This window comes from Drosophila subobscura, chromosome U, assembly GCF_008121235.1.
Source record: "Drosophila subobscura isolate 14011-0131.10 chromosome U, UCBerk_Dsub_1.0, whole genome shotgun sequence".
Lineage (NCBI taxonomy): Eukaryota > Metazoa > Arthropoda > Insecta > Diptera > Drosophilidae > Drosophila > Drosophila subobscura.
The window spans coordinates 2781839-2804674 of NC_048534.1; the positions used below are offsets into that span (position 1 = coordinate 2781839).

At 40.0% G+C, this 22836-nt stretch overlaps 2 protein-coding genes across 5 annotated transcripts; both read right to left on the bottom strand.

Moving 5' to 3' along the window:
* Positions 1 to 7191: 7191 nt before the first annotated feature.
* LOC117900884 (choline/ethanolamine kinase) lies at positions 7192 to 14804 on the bottom strand. 3 transcript variants are annotated; one of them, XM_034811411.1, is made up of 8 exons: positions 10621 to 10949; positions 9757 to 9863; positions 9338 to 9695; positions 9119 to 9271; positions 8670 to 9055; positions 8538 to 8606; positions 7838 to 8267; positions 7192 to 7670 (listed from the first exon to the last, which is right to left on the bottom strand). In XM_034811411.1, the coding sequence occupies exons 1-8, from the start codon at positions 10750 to 10752 to the stop codon at positions 7608 to 7610; spliced, it is 1698 nt and encodes a 565-aa protein (XP_034667302.1). In that variant the 5' UTR covers positions 10753 to 10949; the 3' UTR covers positions 7192 to 7607. The 3 variants fall into 3 exon arrangements, with proteins under 3 accessions (XP_034667302.1, XP_034667303.1, XP_034667304.1); XM_034811412.1 differs by lacking the exon at positions 10621 to 10949 and adding an exon at positions 14438 to 14804 and having other exon boundaries at positions 7529 to 7670; XM_034811413.1 differs by lacking the exon at positions 7192 to 7670 and adding an exon at positions 8338 to 8399 and having other exon boundaries at positions 8131 to 8267; positions 10621 to 10954.
* Positions 14805 to 18779: 3975 nt separating this feature from the next.
* On the bottom strand, positions 18780 to 22254 carry LOC117900766 (cytochrome c1). 2 transcript variants are annotated; one of them, XM_034811247.1, is made up of 3 exons: positions 21982 to 22254; positions 19874 to 20238; positions 18780 to 19803 (listed from the first exon to the last, which is right to left on the bottom strand). In XM_034811247.1, exons 1-3 carry the CDS (start codon positions 22002 to 22004, stop codon positions 19646 to 19648), a joined length of 546 nt encoding a protein of 181 aa, XP_034667138.1. In that variant the 5' UTR covers positions 22005 to 22254; the 3' UTR covers positions 18780 to 19645. The 2 variants fall into 2 exon arrangements, with proteins under 2 accessions (XP_034667138.1, XP_034667137.1); XM_034811246.1 differs by having other exon boundaries at positions 21986 to 22253.
* Between the last annotated feature and the right edge of the window lie 582 nt (positions 22255 to 22836).

Below are 22836 nucleotides of genomic sequence, written 5' to 3' on the forward strand. Positions count from 1 at the left end.
ACATACATACATATATAAATATATTAAGTAAAAAAGTATATTATAGCAAATTAATATTAATTTATTTAAATATGTAAATATTATATAAATACATATGTATATATATAATAATTTACTATTAAATCTACAAATGTAAAAACTACAACTACGCTAGAATACTACTCCCAAAATCGGAGCGAGCAGCAGCAGCGACGTCAGTCCTCGGAAGCAGCAGCGTAGTCCGTCCTCAGTCGCGACAAAAGCAGCGTCAGCAGCGGCACCGAAAAGCGCGCGCGATTGCACCGACCAAGTTATTTGCTAGTATTAGCTTCTAACTCACGATCGGCGCATAAAAAACTAATGCCCTAATCACTCCATAGCAAACTCTACTTTTAGTTATTATTCTAAAAGCTAGTTTAATTTTGATTATTTAACGCACTTTTTGCAATTGGCAATCGGAAAGTCTCTATCGCTCTCGTAGGCTCGATATCGACTGTTCGTACTAATGCAATCACAGAGCAAGAGCAAGTAGATGAGTGGAGAGCAAAAAATGGAGCAAGGGAGAAAAAAACTGAGTCAAAACCTGAGTGGATAACGGTAAATATACAGCTGCGCATCTCAATTTAGAGATCACTTGTCTGAGTGTACAGATAATTCTCAAGTCCAAAGAGAGAGAGAGAGAGAGAGGGAGAATAACTCAAAGACATTTCGCCGTTTTTTTGTCACTCCTCCCATAGACTTTTTAAGACACACACACAGCCCCCCACCAACCCCCCTCTCCAACTCTCTCTCTTCTCTAAGGCTTTTCGCTGCATGTGTATGCTTGTCTGTAATTGTTCAGCTGAGCGTCTTTAAACTCGAGAGAGCACTTGTCTGAGTAGTCAAAGAATTCTTAAGTGGAGAGATCAATTTTTCTCATTCCTTCCATAGGCATTGCAACCGTCAAAGCATTTGAGTCCACGCCCCCCTCGCCGTCCATCAACTTCACGGGAAACAGAGAGAGAAAAGGTGCTTGCCAGCCGCTGGTGTTTTACAGTTCGCGAGTTTTTTGACAATTTTGACAATTCTAATTATTTTCGTTCCCAAGGCATGTTAATAGTGAAAACCTGCTTTTGTTCATCTCATTTTAGATGGGGAGGGGATCATGGCAGGGGATTCACGTGTCAAAGGCAATTGGCGTTCGTCATTGTCTGTAGCTCTGGTCCTGTCACTGATTGAGGGTAAGTTTGCATTTATTCACCGAAATGTCAACCAGTATTAATCGATATCAATCTCTACTTCAGGTTTTTTCAGGAATTGGCTGGTGAATGTATGTATGCAAATCATAAATTTGACGATTTAATTGGCTGCCTATTTTCCCTTACCAGGGACCGTTGGCATTCATCATTATCAGTGACTCTAGTCAGGCCACAGAGTTGAGGTAAATTGCATTTGTTCGCAGAAATGTCAACCAATATTAATTGATTTTTTATTTCCATTTCAGGTGTTTCAGGAACGGCTGGTGTTGATGTGCAAATTACAATATATGATGATATGAATGGCTGCCTGTTTTCCCATTTCAGGGACAAATGACGTTCATCATTATCCGTGACACTGTTCCGGCCACGGAATTAAGGTAATTTGCATTTATTAGCAGAAGTATCTGCCAAATTTAATTGATTTTTCTTTTCTTTTCAGGTTTTTTTCAGGATCGGCTGGTAAGTATGTGCAAATTGTAAATTTGACGATTTAATTTGCATTTATTAGCAGAAGTGTCTGCCAATTTTTAATTTATTTCTTTTCTTTTCAGGTTATTTCAGGAGCGGCTGGTAAGTATGTGCAGAATTATAAATTTGACAATTTAATTGACTGTCTGCGTTCCCATTTCAGGGACAGATTGTCTTTAATCCTAGCTCGTGAGTCCGTAGGGAGAATAGGCTGTCCCATTGGCAACTGCCATATCAGATGTGGCCTGGAGTTTCTTTGTCCTATATCAAAGATAAGTCAATGTTGTTGGACTCCAGTTTTTTAGGAAATGAAAGTTGAGTACTGCCTTTTTAATTGTAGAATAATGTACTGTTTGTAGTGATTGTAGTGAACTTTGGATGTGATATATAGGTTATAATATATATGTGTGTTGAATATTATATATATGTGTGTGTTAAATAATATATACATATGTATGTGTTGACAAAGTAGTGTTTTATTTGTGTAGTAATTTCGCGAGGGAGGTGGAAATGTCCAGTTCCTCACTGATGTTGTCGGGGCGGACCTTTGCGCGCTCTTCTAATACATCCTTCACCTTCTGGAACAGTTTAGCATAGGTCACCCTCTGATGAGTTGCGTCAGTTTGCTTTTCCCTCCGTTCCGGCTGCTCCGAGGTCGTCTGCGGCCCGAGGAGGGCAAAGTGGCTTCGAGCCATGAAATCCATAGCCTGTTGAAACACGGGGCATCCCTTGTACGTGCTTATGTGTCCGCCATTACAGTTGGCACATGTTGGTGTCACACTCCTTGGCTTTGTGCAGACCGTTGAGCAGTGTGGAGCGGCACATTTCATGCACACGAAAGGTCGATTGCACCGGTCATGAGTGCCCATATTGCTGGCAACGGAAGCAATAGGCAGGAGCGAACGACTTGTTGTGATCGCTGATCATGACCTTTCTTCCCTCAATATGAGTCAGAGTAAGGACTTGATGGTCACGTTGGCGGTCAGGAGATGGAGATACAACCGCCTCAAAAATCTTTGCTGGGTGAGAGTCTCTCAAGTCGCATTCTGTAGCTATGTTCTTGCAGTAGGTCACTTTGAATCTCTCTGCGGCGAGTCCCCTCTTGATCCAGCCATCATTAATGTGCTTCATGTATCTTTGAGGACAGATGGCCTCAACCAGGACTCTCAATCCGCGCTCTCTTGCCGGTTGGTGGCTGGATTTCTTGACTGGTGGCACAGTTCCCAGCATGATGTTCTTCTGGACATGTAGTTCGACAGTATATGTCTTGTCCAGCGGATCAGGTATTGGCTCTACCATTGTCGCTGAGGTTGTTGGGTCCTCCTTGGGTATGGGGGATGGAAGGGGTTTAGATGTTATTGTTGATGGCGTGTTCACGTGCAAGTCTCGATGTTCCAGGGACATTTCGTCATGCGGTCGTTGTTGGTTTATGTATTTCAGATAGGCCTTGATGTCTCTCGAATCCTGTTCTGTCCAGATAATTTTGTTTCTTTCCATGTTTTTTCCTTGTTTTTCTTGTCTTAGTTTGTTCTCGAGGAGTAGATGTACGTAAGTGTACGGTGAGTTTTGGCGGGTTCGTTTGTTATGTTGTACATTGGGTGGGTGTTGGTATTTTAGTGTTCTAAAATGATCATGTCTCCCTCCCCTCCCACAAGGGAACGCCTGATTCAAACAGATTAATCAGCCTAATCATAGGTACACACATATGTACATACATACTTACATACATGTACATATGCATGGTTCTTGGTTGGTACATTGGTTTTAATAATCATTTTTGACATAATGTGGAACGGGATACTGGGAGAGGAAAAGAGGAAAAGAAAGAGAGAGATAGCTGGCATTTGTTAGCCGCTGGTGTTTGAGATTCAAGTTTTTTGCTTGACAAAAAAATCGGACTGTTTTTATGCTAGATTGATTTGAACCGTAAACTTGCATTCTTCAATCCCACTCTCCTTCATCAGTAGAACTACGCGTTGGAACAGCTTATGCATAAAATGTATTAGTAATGTGTGTGTGGATGTGTGGACACAAACGTACATATCTTTTTACATACATACATACAAATGTATGTGCATATGTATGTACATATGTATGTATGTACATATGCGCATAGCTTGTTCAACTTATTTCCTTGGCGGGTGGTGGGTGGTGATTGTCATGTTGCGAACATGTGATATTACTAGGAAGGCAGACTATTTCTCTGTCTCTCCCTGTGACCCCTTCCACTTTTTGTCTTTTGTTGAACAGTCCGGGCACTGCACAAGGCAGAGTGACCGAAGGAGAGGGGTAGGGGTTTCTGACCATGGAATATTTATTTTTTTCAATTTGACTATAATAATTATCTGATCTGATCTACATAGATTGAACAATCTGGTAGATATGGTCATGTATTACATGTATCTACACCTATGTACGTATGTATGTACATCTCTTCTTACGCCAACACGCTCTTTTAGCGCGCCCCCCTTCCCTAGACCCACACACTGCAGACTCGCGCCAGAGGCACAGGCAGACGCCACACACTGCGCGAAGCAGAGTGTAAATGAGAGAATGTGCAAGAAACAAATATAAGCTGCGGGACGGGGTGGGTTTGGCCACTGCAAATTAATTTGGCGTTTTTAGTTTTCTTTTATCTTCAAAATTGTAGATTTGGGAGGTTTTCGCTCTTTTGCGGGGGCGGAAAGGGGCGTGGCTCATTTTTTAAATACACTTGTAACAGTGTGAGCATACAGAAGTATGGATGCAAAATTTGGTGGCTCTAGCTCTTATAGTCTCTGAGATCCAGGCGCTCAACAAGACGGACGGACGGACAGACGGACGGACAGACGGACGGACAGACGGACGGACAGACGGACGGACAGACGGACGGACAGACAGACATGGCTTTATCGACTCAGCTATTGATGCTGATCAAGAATATATATCCTTTATGGGGTCGGAAACGTTTCCTTCTCTGCGTTACATACATATGTACGTCCACATTGTGCACAAATACAATAAACCCTATTTACTCTTCGAGTACCGGGTATAAAAAAGGCTTAAACTGTTCGCCTTGCGGTGCCTAATTTTTGGCAGATCCCAATTCCAGAGTTTCTCCCAACAGATGCGCAGAGTGAACTCATAAGCATCTGCAAATTGTAATATATTCCGAAGAGGTGCAAACAGCATTAGCTTGATTCTCTATTGATATTCTATATTCTACTTGATTTGATCTTAATTGGTTAACAACAATCTACTTGGACCTTTGTAAAGAGTTTTGCTGTACAAAAGTAATATTCCACAGAACACACGTGCGTTTTCTAGTATAAAGCAAAAAATACACACGAACAAAACATTTAATATTTCCATGAAAACACATACTTACACTAACAAGCAAAACTGTAACACGAGTTCAAACTTCTCACTTCAACGGTCAGTATCTTCTCTTCTATTTAATGCAGCCTCTGGATGACTGGATTATGCAGTCATATTGTATTATATGAGATCTCTATTCCAAGAACTTGAGAGTCCGGCTGACTCGAAACAATTGGAAGCAATCAATTTGTACTTCATTTTTAGTTAATCTGACCATCTGTTTAAGTCACCAACTAATGTGAGGTAATGTGCTTCAAACCGTCATACACGGTGGCGGCTCAATTATGTTCGTGGGTCGAATTTTTAAAAATGGAGCTTATTCCTTGGTGTTAATTGATGGAATAATGCGAAATGAACCGTATTTTAGCATCCTGAAACAGGATTTCTGCTAAAAAATGAGAAAATGACCTAGAGCACATGTCCTTTTTTTGGTAAAAAATTCGATTTAAAATATAATTCCAGTCAAGGGGTCTCCATTACAGTCTTCCGATGTGAGTACTATTGCAAAATAATAGTTCTATGTAAAATCGTAGCTTAAAATATCTGCATACCCTCGAAATATAATTATTTAGTGGTGGCAGAGGCCAAAGGACGAATGGTACAAAATTCACCCCTGCATCGGTGCAACGCTACTCCCTGAACATTCCAAATCGCATTGGGAACTAAAAATAACGAGAAGGCACGTGTGAGAGCTTCTGACGCCTACCCAGTACCCAGTACGCAGTACTACCCCTTAACCTTAGCGGTTTTTTGTCAAATTTTATATTTTTTCTTCATCTGTCATCTATGTACATCAACAACACTCCTTCACGCCAACACGCTCCTTTAGCTCGCCCCCATTCCCGAGAGCCACACACTGCAGAGTCATGGCAGAGGCAGAGGCAGAGGCCGCACACTGCAGAAGCAGAGTGTGAATGAGATAATGTGTAAAAAACAACAAAAGCTGCGGGACAGGGTGGGTGTAGCTACTGCAAATTAATTTCTTCATTCCGACGGGGGCGTAAGGGGGCGGGGCTCATTTTTGAAATCCACATGTAACAGTGTGAGCATACAGAAGTCTGGATGCATAATTTGGTGGCTCTAGCTTTTATAGTCTCTGAGATCAAGGCGCTCAACAAGACGGACGGACACACGGACAGGCTATTGATGCTGATCAAGAATATATACTTTATGTGGTCGGAAACGTTTCCTTCTGTGCGTTACAGACATCCACTTTGTGCACAAATACAATAACCCTATTTACTTTTCGAGTACCGGGTATAATAAAGCCCAGTGGAAAATAAGTCAAAGACCAAGAGATTGAGGCTGCATTAAATAGAAGAGAAGATACTGACCGTTAAAGTGAGAAGCTTGAACTTGTGCTACAGTTTTGCTTGTCAGTGAAAAAAAGCAAAAGCATGTATTAACAATTAATTTGCATGCACTGCTATTTCCATGTTTACACATTAATTTAATACTAGCAAGTCCCACGCGGCTTCGCTCGCAGATATTTAGGAAAGAAGATGTGTTAAAGTATGTTGTATCTTTGTAACTCTTTTCCACACTACCATAGAGGTAACGTTTTTTTAATGTGGTGTCCCCTATAGCCCTATAGTCATATTTCCTAATTGCTAGTTTCTAGAATAGGTTTACTAATTCTTGTTATATTCTAGAGTAATTTTAAGATATTATAGGTACAGCCAATACTTATCATCTGCCCTTTATAAATTCTACAAAATACAATATTAGTCTAGTTTCTAAAATATATATATTTATTTATTTAAAAATAGACGCAAAAAATATGAAAAAGACATTAAATATATTATGAGTTAATTCTATTAAGGGAGATGTGGGGATAATACATAGGTAGAGGTACATAAAAACACATGTTTGTTGCCTGTGTATGCTGTAACTGCTATCAGACTGATAACCAGGCAGGCTCTCGGGGCTCGGGAACAGAAGCAAAACGAATTAAGTAGAATTCCAAATAATACTTAGATTCGAAAGTACAATTATAATTTTTCTCTAAACACAAATTCGAATAAATAATAAATTCGAAAGGTTTTATAGAACCTGTGGGGCGTAAAAGCTTTATCCTAGGGTCCTAGAATTTAACCTGTGTGGGGTGGGGGAGTGCTGCCTGTAACACTTTCTATCGAATCTGTTTGTCGTGAGGCTTTTTTGGTCAGCCTTGTACAGTATTGCTAGTAAAATTGGTGTCGTATCATATCGTAATTTATCTGTCATCTGTCTGTCTCATGCAATAATCACAGCTTTAATTGGTATCTTCTGACTCTTTTCTTTTCTCCTATCAGCATTAATCGATTCTAGATCTCAATAATTGTTCTATACAAAAATAAGTTATTCAATTTAATCCATTTAAGAGCGCTGGCATCTCCATGTCTCTGCTCGAATTCATTCCTTGGGCTAGGGTGAAGAAGTACTGGGACTAGGACTGGGACTGGAACTCTTCTAATTCTTTAAGGTCACTTAAGTACGTTTCTCGATTCGATACAAGTGAAGATTGAAGATTAATTATGATGCATTCGATCCTTGATCACTGCTCCCTTGGTACCCTAACGCCTATCATTTGGCCAGATAGGCGGCCTTTAGTCTCTGATATTCCAGAATTCGAGCAATGCCGTACTCCTATAAAAAATAATAACGAATGAATTTAGATATTTCTTATTTATTTGCAAAGTATTATTAAGCTCAGGAGCCATTGCAAAGCGAGTAGCACACAATTTCAGTTCATTCTTTCATTTTTAAGGAGAGGGCTTTTCGTTTGCATTGAATCCCTAGCCACAAAAACTCACCCAATAACCAAACTCGATGGCTGATGTCACATTTATCACCGACCACAGGCTCCAAAACAGGTGCGACATCATCGTAAAGAACTGTATCTCAGCATCCACACTCTCTAGGTCTTGCACAGTGGGATTATAGTTCTCATCATCGTGATACTTCTTCATATAATTCACAATGAAATCGCGTTTCTGTTGAGCGGTGGCATAATTTTTGGTATTATGATGAAAGTAGGGGAACTGCGGATTGGTATAGTCAAAGGTCCATTCGATGAAATGATTGGCCAAATCGTAGCCACGATAGTTATAGGCGCAGTACTCAAAGTCAATGATAATGAGATCCGGCTCATTATCATTCGTAAAGCTGGTATCCAATGCAGAATCATCAGTGGTGTCCAACAGTTCGGGACCGGATAAGGACGAGGACGAACTGTGCGATTTGCTAGACATACGGAGGGTTTTTTAGGGTAAAGTTTAGTTGGGATTTAAATGTGAATGTCAATGTGGATAACCTGTATTGTGTTTGCTTTTGGCCAGCACATAAAAATTTTATAACAGCAAAAATTGTCTCCATCTAGAATTGTAGGGTAGATTTATATGGGCAAAGGAATTCACGGAATAGGCCAATATATTGCAAGAGGAGTTAGTTATTTGTTAGAGCGGCCAACAACAAAATACATGGGTTAGCAACTCAATAAATTCGTCTACTTACTTGGCCTCTGGCTCCGACAGATTGCTATTGCCATCCAAACTTTCGCCCAGTGTCTCGTCGAAATTTGATCTATAAAATATAAAATTTATTAACACGAAAACTTTCTGGACAAGCAATCAAATATTCTGAAACCTCAAGCTACTGATGGATTCACGTGGCGTGCATTCGGGGGTAGTGGCCTGACGCAGCAGTATATTTCCCTCCTGCAGATCGTTGTGGCAAAACACCACAGGATAGTCCCCGCTTTCGATCACCGATCGCAACCATGCAATCTCCTGCACATAGTCAATGGTACGCATCAATTCGCGCTGCTTCTGGAGCACTGCGGAGTCCGGTTTCGATTGCATTTTGCCCTTGACAATGCTCTCAAAGCTGGTCACCCAACGCTGCATGCAATTCCAAATCCAGTCCGGCTCCTTGGACATGGGTATATTCAGACTATGAATCTCACCCATTTTCTCAGCCACTTTCAGTAGTATGCGCTGTTCGGCCAATTCGGCTGTGGCCAACGCACGTGCCTGTAACAAATAGGAATATACTTTGATAATTGTATTAATTTCTTTATAATATTTCTAGCATACCGGTAAATACTGCTCAATGCGTCCGCCGGGAAAGATTCCATGGAGTTTGGGTCCAAAATTGCGCTCACTGAGCAGGGCAAACACAACCGATTCTGTAATCATGCTCTCCAGCGCATGATCCCCATGTGTTTGTCCATAAATACGCAACAGGACCTGAAAGAGAATATAACTCGTTGTTCAATTTTGTACAGGGGTGTCGCTCTGTGGGTATGGACCTACCTCACGCGGTTCCTGCTTGGGAGCATGCAATCGTTTCAATGAACTCGAATCGCCGCTATCGCTATCGAAGCGCTGACGTTTGTGCGCCTGCTTGGCGCTAGTCGCTGCGTCGTCATCGTCCGCCGTCACACTCACGGACTCGGATACCTCCTCCAACTCAATCACATTGCGTGCAAAGACTGGGCTATTTTTGGACACAACATTTGTGGCGCCACAGGCAACTATGAGGTTGTCTTTGGCAACAACATTGTCGTTTGCGTGTTGCTGCTGCTGTGCCAATAATCTCTGTTCCTCTGCAGCCTCGTCCTCATCCAAATCGGGCAGACTGACGTAATATAAAAAGTTTGAAAGACCGCCACTAAAACAGACAAGAAAAATATTGAGTTGGATTTAAGCAAAGATTTAAATGACACACACACCTGATGCGTTTCACCACCAAAGATTCTGGGGCTACGACCTTCCAGCGACCGGTTAGATAGTCCCGACAGATGCGTGCTGCCGCACTGCGAATTTCCTCAAGGGTTGCCTGTTGTTCAAAGAGAAATAAGATAGTACATTACAGCAACCATGAAAGAGAGCCGCATATTGTGCAAAAAGAGAGAGAGAGAACAGAGAGAGCAAGTTGCATGCAAAATCGACAAAACAATTTTTTGGCCCTAGTGGGAATGGGGCAGGGGCACTGTACTAAAAATACCAAAAATCCATTGTCGTGTGCTAAAATGCAAATGCAATTAGTGGCCCAAGACGTCAGGGCATGACAAAGTATATTGATTTAAAAATAACCAAGGAATTCGTAATAAAATGTCGCTTTAATTTGTATTGATTCAAGTGGGAAAGAGAGTGCAATGTAATTTTAAAATAAAATTATTACAGTACTAAAGAATGTTTATAAGGTTGTTATTGTGACAGCTCTAGTATTTTAATGGAATACACAGAAATACAATACAATACAGAATGTTGAATAGATAAAGGCTTGAAAAAGGTATTACAACTTATGTAGTAACTAATATTAAACTAAAGACAGTCTTCCAGTGATAAGCTCCAGCTGGAGTATTTGTATGGGATATGAAATGTACTGTATTAAAATGCATTAACATGCATTAACTAGCATATATGTACATATGTACATACATATGTATGTATCATACGTATTACTACAAATACTTGTATAAACGTGTTCTAAAACAGCTATAGCCAGTGATAATGTGTACTAAAACCATTTATTCCTATAATATGAGTACTCCCTCACAACGAACCACTATAAAGAACAATAAAACACTTACATTTCGCTTAAAATGTTGCCAAATATTATCATATTTACAACGTTTACTTAGACAACAGTTTTCAACAAATTCCTGCTGCTCCTCTTGGCGACGTTTTAGTGTTTTATTATTGCCACAAATTCGCTGTCTCATGCTACGCGTATTTTTGTATAGTTTATACTCAGATAAACAGTCGATTATACAGACACTATATAATATATAAATGTGTATTATATAATTCTGACAAAATAATTGTAAAGGCACACCACAACAGGAATATATGTGTAGATAGTATAGTATAGTATAAAACGGCAAAAGAGTATTTTCGATTTGATTTTCAACAGCGATTTGCTCTGTACAGCTGGGCGGACAAAAACAAACTGAGTCATCGCCATCGGCCATACAAGACATCGACCCAGAAACTACCTATAATACGAACAAACGTATGTGCGCTCTTTCTCTCTGACTCTCAACCCCTCTCTATCACTCACTCTCTCTCTCTCTCTGTGTACTTTCTATAGTGGTTGTTGCTGTTGCACCACAATTCACCCGTACAACCACTACCGGCCGGGCCGGTCTGAGCCGTCTGCCACCCCCTCCGACGTGGCTTTCATAGTAAACATATGCTTCCTTATAGATCAGAGGTCCTTCCTCTACATTTAGAAATGGTTTTTCTTATCCAAAAAGTATTCATTTATGTGAAATATTTATTTAATTCTGTAAAATGCTCTTGCAGTTCACTCTTCAATTTTGGTTTTCTCTCAATGTTAGAAAATCATTTTCAAAGTGTAGGTAGTCCATCCGCATCTGATATTTTCAACAGATGTTCAACGCTCGTTTGGCACCGAAAAATACCCTTGACGTCAGGTAGAAAATAGTCTGAAACGTGTCTGGTGGTGGTGACGGGTGACTTGGGCTGGGGTTTGGGCCATAATTGCTTGTAATTCTTTGTCATTGGCATTTGACAGATAAGATTAATATTTAACCAGGCACACACACACCTGTCGGTTGGGTGGCCATATCTGTGGCCATATAGTAGGCATATATAAAATACATGTATGTACAATATATAGACTTGGGGCAAAAGGTGGGGAAGTTTACATGGTCAAGTACACTCGATTATTGCATCTGTTAACAGGAAATTGTTGAATATTTGCAAAGAACATTCAATAACGTTCGTTGAACCCATTTGTAGGGACTTAACAAGACACGAATTTGAGATACGAATTTCATTTTGAATGAAGAGAGTTTTGGGGCATGTCTGGGCGAGTAATGATTCAACACTTTTTCAAAAGATAATATTTTAGTATTTATGGGGTGCAACAAAATCCGTATTAAATCCTTCTTTTGTAACCCTGACAATTCATAAACTCAATTCAAAAACCTTTTTATTTCCGAGAATTTGTATGAATATATTCAAGAATTTGTATCCGAAAACAAAACCAACATTTATCTCATATGATCCAGTTTCAGAGGCCGCTGCAACTATCGACTTATCCATGGAATTTTCCACGCAACATAAAAATCTTCCATTGACTTCTATTTACATACATACATACATATGTACAATATTTGACGCACAGTTGAGGAGCTGCTGCTGAACCCAAAACCTCTTATCATGTTTTAGTTGCCGTTTAGTGTTGAAGAAATTCGGTGGAGGGCATTATTTATGTAAGATCACCAACTAATCAAATAAAGCAAGTATAAATAAGTATAAATACAAATACATATTATACATATAAGTAAATCCATGACTACAAGAAAATTTCCAGTGGGGCAATATTGCAATAGTAAAGATTGATTATTATTGATTAAGATTATTATGCATTTAAATTTGGCAAACAAAATTGTGCTTCAATTGGCTGCTCTGGAGCCTTATCATACGCATACATATTTGTGTAGTTATCAGTAAACTATAACACTAATTACTTAAATCATTTAACACCATGCGCTGCAATAAATAGTTGCGAAAATGTACATATATTTCCCTAATTAAATACTGAATCATGCAATATTTGAATTACTGATAAGATTCCTTTCAACGGAGTTCTTGGGTACTTTTCAGGAATGTATTCATGTATAGCATGGTTACATATGTATGTACATACATATGTATGTATGTATGTGTACTTGTTACATACATACATATGTACATACATACATATATAGGTCACTTTTTTGTGCTGATAGCCCGAATAGCCAAAATTTAATTTGATTAGATTTCGCATTTCACATACTTCCTGGCCTTAAATGCTTTCCTGGCAGTTATATATTCATTTTGTCGTGGCAATAAATCGTTCATTTGCCGTTTAATCTGTATAGCACATCGAAACCTTCCAACTACATATTACGTCAGTTTACAGCGTACGTTAAGAAAGACGGAGAGCATGTGATACGATGAGTGGGGCATACAATATTATGAGTTGTTGTATACTTTATTGGTGATCACATGATAGTTATAACAAGTACTAATATGATACTTATAATAATATTATTATAATCAACGAGAAGGGACGTGTGGCGGAAGGAAGGGGGCAGGGCTAATTTTTGAAACACACTGGTTTCAGTGTGAGCATACAGCAGTCTGGAGCCAAAATTTGGTGGCTCTATCTCTTACGGTCTCTGAGAACTAGCCGACAAACAAGACGGACGGACAGACAGACATGGCTCAATCGACTCGGCTATTGATGCTGATCAAGAATATATATACTTTATGGGGTCGGAAACGTTTCCTTCTGTGCGTTACATACAACCGTTATTCGCACAAATACAATATACCCTATTTACTCTTCGAGTACAGGGTATAAAAATAAATGTGCTGAAATTATTTTCCATATTTTCCATTTAATGCTAACTAGGCCCACAGGAGATTATAAACTCATTTGAAAATACGGTATAGTCTCGTGCAAATCTAAATTACCAAATGAGTTCTCGTAAACGCCCGTTTGGGAAGTACCCCAGCTGTTCCAGGTATTATTGTGACAAATTCAAAGCAAACCGACAGATCGTGTGTGTAATAGTATATTTTTACCTGAAAACAATTATGAAATGCGCAACAGAGCGATTATAACCACAACACGTGACGCGATGACTCTGTCTAACCGCAACAATGTTGTCGGAATGGGTTCTACTTCTCGTAAATCTACAATCTACTCGTAGTCAGACCTGTACACCCACTTGTGATCACAGAAACATTCACGTAGTAAAAAAAGAAACTGCGAGAGCTTATTACTGATAAGCCCCAAAACCCTCGTCAAGTTATATATTTTTTTATGAAGGAGGGTGGTCTGGCGTCAATGTACGAATAAGCAATCGGCCAATGGCAATTAGGAATGTTTCTGAACGATTGTGGATTTCCAAAGGGGAACGCGCAAAATCAACAACGTGTTCTCATTCCTTATAAATGAAAGGAAACCTAAGTGATTTCCAAAGCTACATGGGAATACATACTCCTAAAATCGGGGCGGTTATGGCGGTTTAGAGTACAAGATACCATGATAAGAATAATTTAGATATTAGATACAAATAGTATGAAAGTTAATTGTAGGAATTACGTAAAACGAAAAAGATGGTCAAACATGAGAACACAAGAATATCTTCTAAGGTATCAAAATTTCGCAACAATCTATTAAAATGCACACCAGAATCTGCATACCCAAAAGCTCTACATACCACAACACCGGTCAAGGTACGAAAGGTGTGGAAAAACGTGTGCAAAACACACACTGACGCGACACAAAACGCATAAAAGAGAAAATCGACGCCTTTAACTTTTGCCGCCCGCTTACTAATTTCGCAAGCTTTACTTACTCCCACTCTTTAATCTTTTGTTTCTTACCGTTTGCAAGTTGCTGGACATCTTCTGCTGCCACCTCTTGTCCTCTCTTATTTTCAATGTTTATCTTAGTTGCCAATTCCGGTACGCACACAAATACACACACGTACGCTGTCTGTCGATAGTCAACACGCGCCAGGCCAACAAAAGCACTTCAAGTGTTCGGTCGTTCTCTTTGACGTCACTCTCGATATTAAATATAGTACACGAGTAACAATAAAGTAATACTAACTACGTTTATATGCGAGTATTCAGTTTAAGTTTTCTGTTAACTGTTTCTTTTCACAGGGATCTGCTTTTCCACGTCCACTCACGAGTACGATTTATTTCCGACTGTGACTTGTTGATCGCTGCCTTTAACTAACACACGAAAAGCTTTCTGAAAGCTTCTGTGTAAATCGCTCTCTTTTAGCGGTTCTTTCCTATCTTATCAGATTTATTTGATTTGCTTTTTGCAATTTGGCTTGTTTTTGCCCGGGAGACAGCTCAAGGCTGAATGCTGTGGCACTCGTTTTGTATTTAAACAGTTTTTGTTAGACCTGAAAAATACCAAAATTATTTGTACAAACTTTTCTGTTTCAAAATGTTTTGGAATGTCAAATTTAGAATTTTGATTTTTTGATATGAGCTTAATGACCTTTTCATCCCATTCACAAAACAGCATCAGCATTATTCAACTTAATTTTAAATTGCGTTGTAGAATATTATAGACTTGAAACCAGTTTTTGTTTTTGTTTTTATCTATTACAATGTGTTAACATACAGTTGTTTTGGCCCCTTTCTAGGTCAAAGACGTTCAATTGCGTTTCAAAAATTATGAACTCTGTCGCTAGAGGTTTCTTCTAGAAAACACTCGTGAGAAGCGGCACGAACGCACTGGTACCATCCAACCATACAGTATATGTATATTAAGTAGCTGTATCATTTCGACCAAGTAAAATGCACGCACCGATATAACTTTTTTCTGGGTGTTCAGTTTTGAAGAGTAATATTCGAGTATGCAAATTTATTTAGAAGTAAGAGAAAATGGTAAATAGTTTCGATATATGTACGTATCGATGAGATTAACATTGCTAGAAACATTGCTGTCGTTTGGTTAACAGCGCTACGCCATTTAACAGTCTCCTAACAGTGTGGGCGCCAACAGTGCTGGTGCACAAGAAGTATCTTGTATCTATTTTAGTAGTTATAGGAATTCCATTCTGTACTAAAAATGAATTCAAAAAATTAAAAAAAAAATATTCCATTCAATGGATAAAGAAAAGGAACAAGGAAGTCTTGACACCCTTAATCAGCAGGGCTGGCTCTTGGTGAAACAATTATATCGATCGGCTCGGGGAGACTGGTGCTTAGTTTTTTTTGGGTCCAATTTTCAAGATCCTAATGAAACAAATCCCCAGATAGGGGCTGAATACTGATAATTTCAAAGCTCCCAAGTTAATCCAGTTGGACTTGTCGCAAGAGATCTCCACGATGTAGTCTATCGCTTGCGTATAACTTTTTGCGCCTTGGAAATTGATGTTATTGATTACACACCAGAAGCTCAGCTCTATTAAGATCTCATTATTGTTGACCATCCAACCAATTCCGCCTTCGCTTACTGAAGCCACACTACACCTGAAGACTCTCTGGAACGATAGGGCAGATTGCCCCGCTTGTCAGATTCAGCGATGTCCAGAGCGACGAACCGTAACCCCCAGGTCATCGACTTAAATGAGAGAGATACGTACAAGCGACAGCACCGACAGGATGTCATCGTCCGGGTTGTGGCGACGCCATTTGTATACCGCTTGAAAGATAGTCAGTTCGTTGGCAATGAAAGTTCAAGGTCCAAGGGCTTGTTCAAGTGATTCCTTGGATAGTATTATGAAGGTATCGTTATCTATCACCTCGGCCCCATTGATGTCCATGAAATTAAGGGACTTCTTGATCAGTTCTGCAAGCTTCGATTGGCGCGAACAGATGCTCACGCAGATGTTCGGTTATTGACGAATCGACTTCCAACAAGCAATACAAATTGGCTGACCTGAGCACTTGGAAAACGACATCCACCTCCAGTGCGGATAGGGGCAGAAAGCCCAAGTAAATATTGCCGAGGATTATCTTGAATGCTTCCAGGGGGACCGCCGGCTGCCGTATCTGGTGTTCTTGCGACACGGACATGCTACCATAGAGCATGGCACGGAAGTATTCACTGCGCATGCGCAAGATCTCCATGCAGAGGCGGTCCATGGTGTGCACCCGATCAGGCTTGATACGGCGGCGTTTCTTAGCAGCAAAGTAGGCCAAAGTGGGGCCAAAGTGGGGTTGCCTGTAGGTGTTTGCCTGTATTTTCTAACTTTGTTTTTTGCTTCCTTCCGCAAAGTTCATGTCGATCAAGTCCACACGTTAAACTATGGAAGTTGACTGCACTAATAAATATCGATGGCTGGTATCGATACATTGAATTGTGTTCGTTAAGGTGGGTACTTTAGTAAATATTCATTTTGTTTTACTCACTTGTTATAAATCTGCGCATTTATTCCGTTTTAGTTTTATATAATTATATAAGACTGCTGTTATGTAATGGTGATACAATTTTCTCGATGAAAGCGCCCCCATCCCTATGGGTTGTAATAGCGGATTTTTTTGCAAAATAAAACAAGCTTTAGCAACTCAACCTGGTTGGTTAATAAAACTTTGAACGCGCATTGACACAATCCAAACACATTGTAATAAATAAAAGCTTTTTATTGCGTTGTCACTTTTTTCCAATATTTTGTTGTTTGGGAGAGAATTCGGAGAGAGTGCGCCCTTTTGATTTTGAATTTTGATTGGTTGAAAGTTGAAAACGCGTAAAAAGTCGGCAAATGTATTAAAAGTATTTATTTTCGATATAGAATTTCAAAGTACATGCCGGGATGGAATGTAATATTACTTCCTATTACAAAAATTAAAAATCTTAAGATCTTCAAGGCAATGTTCTGGGCAGGGAGTTGATAAATCTTTCGAAGTAAGTAATACAAAATTGTATTACGGGTTGTGGAACTTGCCACTGTCCACTGGCCAGGCCATCGACGGGTAGGTAGCGGGTTTTCACACATGCATTTGTATTGCATGTTCGGTTATTCCAGAATATATACGCATAACCACCTGAGTTTAGCCTGCCTATTGAATGGCACAGAAAATTGTGTAACTAATTTACCTTAAAACCCTAAATATACTAAAAAACGTCTACTTTATTATTTCCAGTATTTTCCTCCAGTTTCGAACTCTTTTCAGCCGACAAAAGCTTCGTTATCAGAGCTTTGGCAGAGCTGCAGGTATGGAATGGGCAATAAAATACAACTTCAGCGAGGGTTGTTTGTTGCTTAAGTAGCTGCAGAACCATAAACAGAGGGGAAGGATACTTGGGTTATATGAGATGTACATATGTATGATGTATGGGTTTTTCGAATACGAATGGATCGAGGTACAGCTTGTAGCTTTACAGATAATGTGCATATTACCACAAAGCAAACAACATCAGCCTCTATGTGTATTTTTCTTAGTGATATTACAAATTACATATGTATGTACATATGTAGTTTGAACCTGAATCGCAAATCAGAAAGCTATTCAATTCTGATCTAGACACATCAATGAAACAACAATAGAATTCACTGATCTCAGAAACTCAGTCACTATGTTTTATGGGGTTTTTCTTATTTATGAAAAGTTCTCCCTGAAAATTGCGATCATTGCTCTCTTCGCAGAAAAATAAAGCTTTTTCGGAAAATTGTCTCCTGCTTAAGTCACGACCCTTATTCTTGTTTTAACCGCTCAGTTCACAGGTACAGTCGCGAACGTCTACGAATGTGGTTCTCCAGCCTTATTTCTTGGGAACTGGTAGGAAAGGGGTACCCCCCGGGGAATAAATGATTTCTTGATATTTGAATGTTTTTCTTCCATTTATTTTTGAATGTTCTCGAATGCTTTTATATGTCTGAGAGCCTGATGCTATTCTCAGCCTTTTCTTAACTGATTTATTTGCTTGTGGAAATGGTTTTTCATTTAGCAATTTTACATTTTAATTAATGGATTTCTTGCATCTCACATTTTACTTTACATTTATTTCAATTCGTGTTTGCCTCAGTGTTTTGTCTATGGTTTGGTCTGCTGGTTCGCTTGAATCAGCGACAGTTACTGAAAATTGGACAAATTAGTAGGTTTGCTTTAAGTACACGCTCCAGCGAAACCTTTTTCTGAGCGCAAATACACATGAACAAAATAAAAAACCATTAGAAGACTTGTGGACTGGCCGTAGGTCTAGTAATTGCGTATAAAAAGAAACTTTACATAGTCACGGTAACAGTTCCTTCTGTTCTTTGTTGGAACATGATTTCCTTTCTTTATAAAAAATGGGGATTGTGCTTCAACTGTTTTGATTGCTACTATATAAACGTTTAATTTCTTATCCGGTTTTATTGTTTCTATATGTACGAATTTTTTCAAGTTATTTTTTTTTTCTTTTGCCAGCGTTACTTGTGTGCAGGGGGCGTGGCAGTTTGCTGTTTTCGCAATTGTTTTGATCTTGATATATGTATAATATATAAATATTCATAAACATTATAGGATCGTACAGTTAAATTAGGAAAAGAAAAAAATTTGCCTTTGCTCTTTTTTGTCACATGTTCTTATATAATGGGGGAGGATTTTCCTTTGCAAATTGTTTCTTTTGCTTGGTATTTATTACAATTATTAAATGACGCTTTTCGTTTACAACTTTTCTTAAAACATAGAGGGGTTTCGTATCGTCGCCATCTTACTTTTGCTTGTTCTTTCTTCTTAATCGTTTGCTTTATATATATATATACTTTTTCTTTAAAGTTAAGTTAAGTAATGTTTTTAAATGATAATGGATTTTCTTCCTCTTAATTTTTGTTGTTTTTTTGTTGGGTTTGTTAGTAGAGAGACAGAATCGATTCGCTTTAGGACTATGCTCCCATTGCAGGATTGTTAAAGATAATTGCGCCCAAGCCCCCCGCTCGCAGAAACACACTCCAGCCCCGACAAACGTGCCTCAAACGTATTCAAACTTGCCGGTGCACACAGAGGTCTGCTGCGTGTGGGGAGAGCGGGCGTTCATTTTTGTGTGTGTGTGAGTTCTTTTGTTTTAGTGTTAGTAAGTAATTTATATGTACGAGTAATGTGTGTGCACGGCGGCTGCTGCAGACCTAGACGATGCACCATTTAGGCAGCCACCTCGCTGGCCTCGGCACCGTTTTGAACCTCATCCTTTGTGCTGGCCTCGTCCAGCTTCGCCTTCTTCTCGGGGGTGGCAACGGCCTCATCGGCCTTGGCGGAGGCCTCATCCACCTTCCGCTTCACTGCCTCGACGACGGGCGCGTCTGCAAAACAAAGGGGGAAAACCTAAAGTTAGCATTCGCTAGGGAGCGTGAGTTGAGGGGATTTACACACCTGTTGAGTCACCGTTGGCTGCCTCTTCGGCTCCATTCTCAACAGCTGCGGGGGCAGCCTCGCTACTCTCCTTGGCCTCATCGCCAGCGACTGCCGCCTCCTCGTCCTTCTTCTTCTCCTCAGCAGCTTCGGCGGCAGGGGTCTCGGCGGCCTTCTCACCATCAACGGCATCGGCGGCGACCTTGTCGGCCTTATCGGCAGCGGGGGCAGCAGCTCCGTTCTCCTTGGCACTGCTCTCCTCATCGGCGGCACCGTTCTCTGTGGTGGTTGGCTTCTCGACGGTTGCTTCGTCGGCAGCGACGACAGCATCCTTCTTCACGGCATCCACTTCCTCAGCGGGCACCTTCTCGACAACAGGGGTCTCACTGTGGAGGAAAAAGTTTTGTAATAAATTAGTAATTTCCCCAAAGCACCATTTACAATATTCCATACAACAACCACAACCAGACAATTTTCGATTCCAACAAAAACGGTTGGAAAATTTTTCCGCCTTCACTTTTTTTTTCAAGTGCTTCCGCATCTTTTACCCACCCCAGGACGCGACCGCACACAACAAACATCATTGCAACATCTGCCAACGACGACGCCAGCGTCGACAGCGCTGCCTCAAAATGATAAATGGGAGCAAAAACTCGTGCAAACTGCGACGCAAAAAAGGTGAGCGCCAATAGGCAGCGTGCTCTTTCATATACATATAAAACAAATATATACCATACGTACATATGTATACTCGTATATATTCGTCATTTTTTGTACATCAGGACCATCACGTACACTGGCATTCATTATCCAAACGTGAAATTTGCATTTCCAATCTTTCGATCGTGTTGCGAATAGAGCATTTTTTCATCTAAACATACATATGTACATATGTATTTCTCGTACCTATAAGTAGATCACCCTGTTACACGCATAAAGTGGGAAACATAAGAGATGCTTGCAAAAAAATACAAAGCGCGACTTGTTTGAAATGAAACGAACGAAAAAAAACTGGTTTTTATGCGGCGCGCACACAAGCCATACGGCCGTCTCGCTTGCACGCACTTATCAACAGTTCAAATGTGCGCGCGTCACGTAGCCGAAAGAGCGGCAGAAAGGGAAACAAGCATTGCAGGATGAGTGAGAAGGAGAGAAGCGAAGCACAGCCAACATGAAGTCAGAATGTATGGGACGTGGAGTGCGAGAACGAGAAAGGAAGTAGCAAAAATAACGGTCAAAAGAATATCCACATACCGGCATAAAACACCCACTATGCTACTGCCTCCCCCTTCCACCTACACAACCTAAGACAACAGACAAAAGATTTAACGGGGCTTTTCTGCTCTCTTTCTCTCCCTTATACACTCTGATGCGACGCAAAAGTTCGAGACAACGCAAAAGGCGGCCGGCGTGTCGTGTGATTATTTTAGGCAATGACAAAATACCTGGAAACAAAAACTTGAAGCGAGCGAACAGAACAGAGAGCAGCAACAAAAATTTAATACCAAGCTTTGAGCTTTAAGCGAACCAAAAATTAATGGACAGGCAAAGGCCGAAGCGAAGAACCAAAAGGCAAAAGCAAACAGACAAGTCAGACAAAAAGACAGACGGCCGAAACGGCACGAAAAAAGAGCGGCAACTTGAATACTACACATACATACATACACACATTTTTGCGCACTCCGCTTTGAACGAACACACAGAAACACTCAACATTGTACTTCTTGCTTATACTTCGCCAACAATGCTGCTGCTCGGCTGCCTACACCACCACCACACACAACACAGAGAGCAAGCAAAGTTTCGTTGTCGTTCGTTTGCCGGCCGGAGAGTGAGCGAGAAGGCACTATGACGCCGCGCCAAATTCAACGGCGTCGTTTTTTGCGCGCACATTTACTCTGCGTTGGCGCAAGCGAGACAACTGCATTGGTGCGGCAAAGCGTATATAGACACAGAAATTCAAAAGAAAAATTTTCCAAACCGTTGCGAGAGAACATGGAAAAAGATGTACACCACTTGCGAAATTCGAACAGATCCGTGCAATTGTTTAAACAAAATGCACATATATACAGACCACAGCACAAACGACGAAATAAAACACACACAGAAACCCTCTAATCAAATATTACTCACTTTTTTTGCTCAGCCACATCAGCCATTTTGATTTACTGTTGGTTGTTTTACTTTCGAAAGCGAAGCGCGAAAAACACGTTAAGTTATTAGGTTTCGGAATACGCAAAACACGACTAGCCGAAATGCCAAAAACAACACTTAGTCTCAAACAAAATCTGCAAATTTGATAAATTTCTTGCAATTGCTTTTCTCAGGTAGCTTGGCTATGGAGGTTGAGCTGACTTGACTGCTGGAGATTTTTGCCGCACACAGAAAAAACGCCGAATGAGAGAGCGGTGAGCGTCGCCGGAACTTATATAGCAGGGTGACCGCGGAACTATCGAAAAGATATACCGTGAGACCATCAAAAATATACCAGAATATACCTTCTCATTTTAAAAATATACCGTGAACCGGGAATATGAATAAATTCCTCGATTTGTATGTTCTATTTGATATTACTAGCTTGCAAAGACTTTAAACACTGGAAAAATAGTTTAATTCAATTGAAGAATCGATTTTGCTTGTTATAAATACTCATTTTTATTAATTTGTATACCTTATGACCTTATATTTTAAAAATTTGTATTTGAGTTTTTCATATCATGGTCAGAGAGCGGTGAGCGTCAATATGTATCGATATTTAGTTTTTTTTTTTATTTGTAGGTGAGGCGATAGTTTTATGGACTGGCGAAAATATCCATACAAAATTTATATTTTTGTAGAATATTTCGGGGTATCTAAATCATTTTGTGAATTCTGACCAAATCAACACTATTTTTCTGTTGTTTCAAGTGAAAACATGAGATATTCCGTCTCTTGATTATACTCATCAATGCAATGTTCATGGGTATCGATATATCGATACGTGG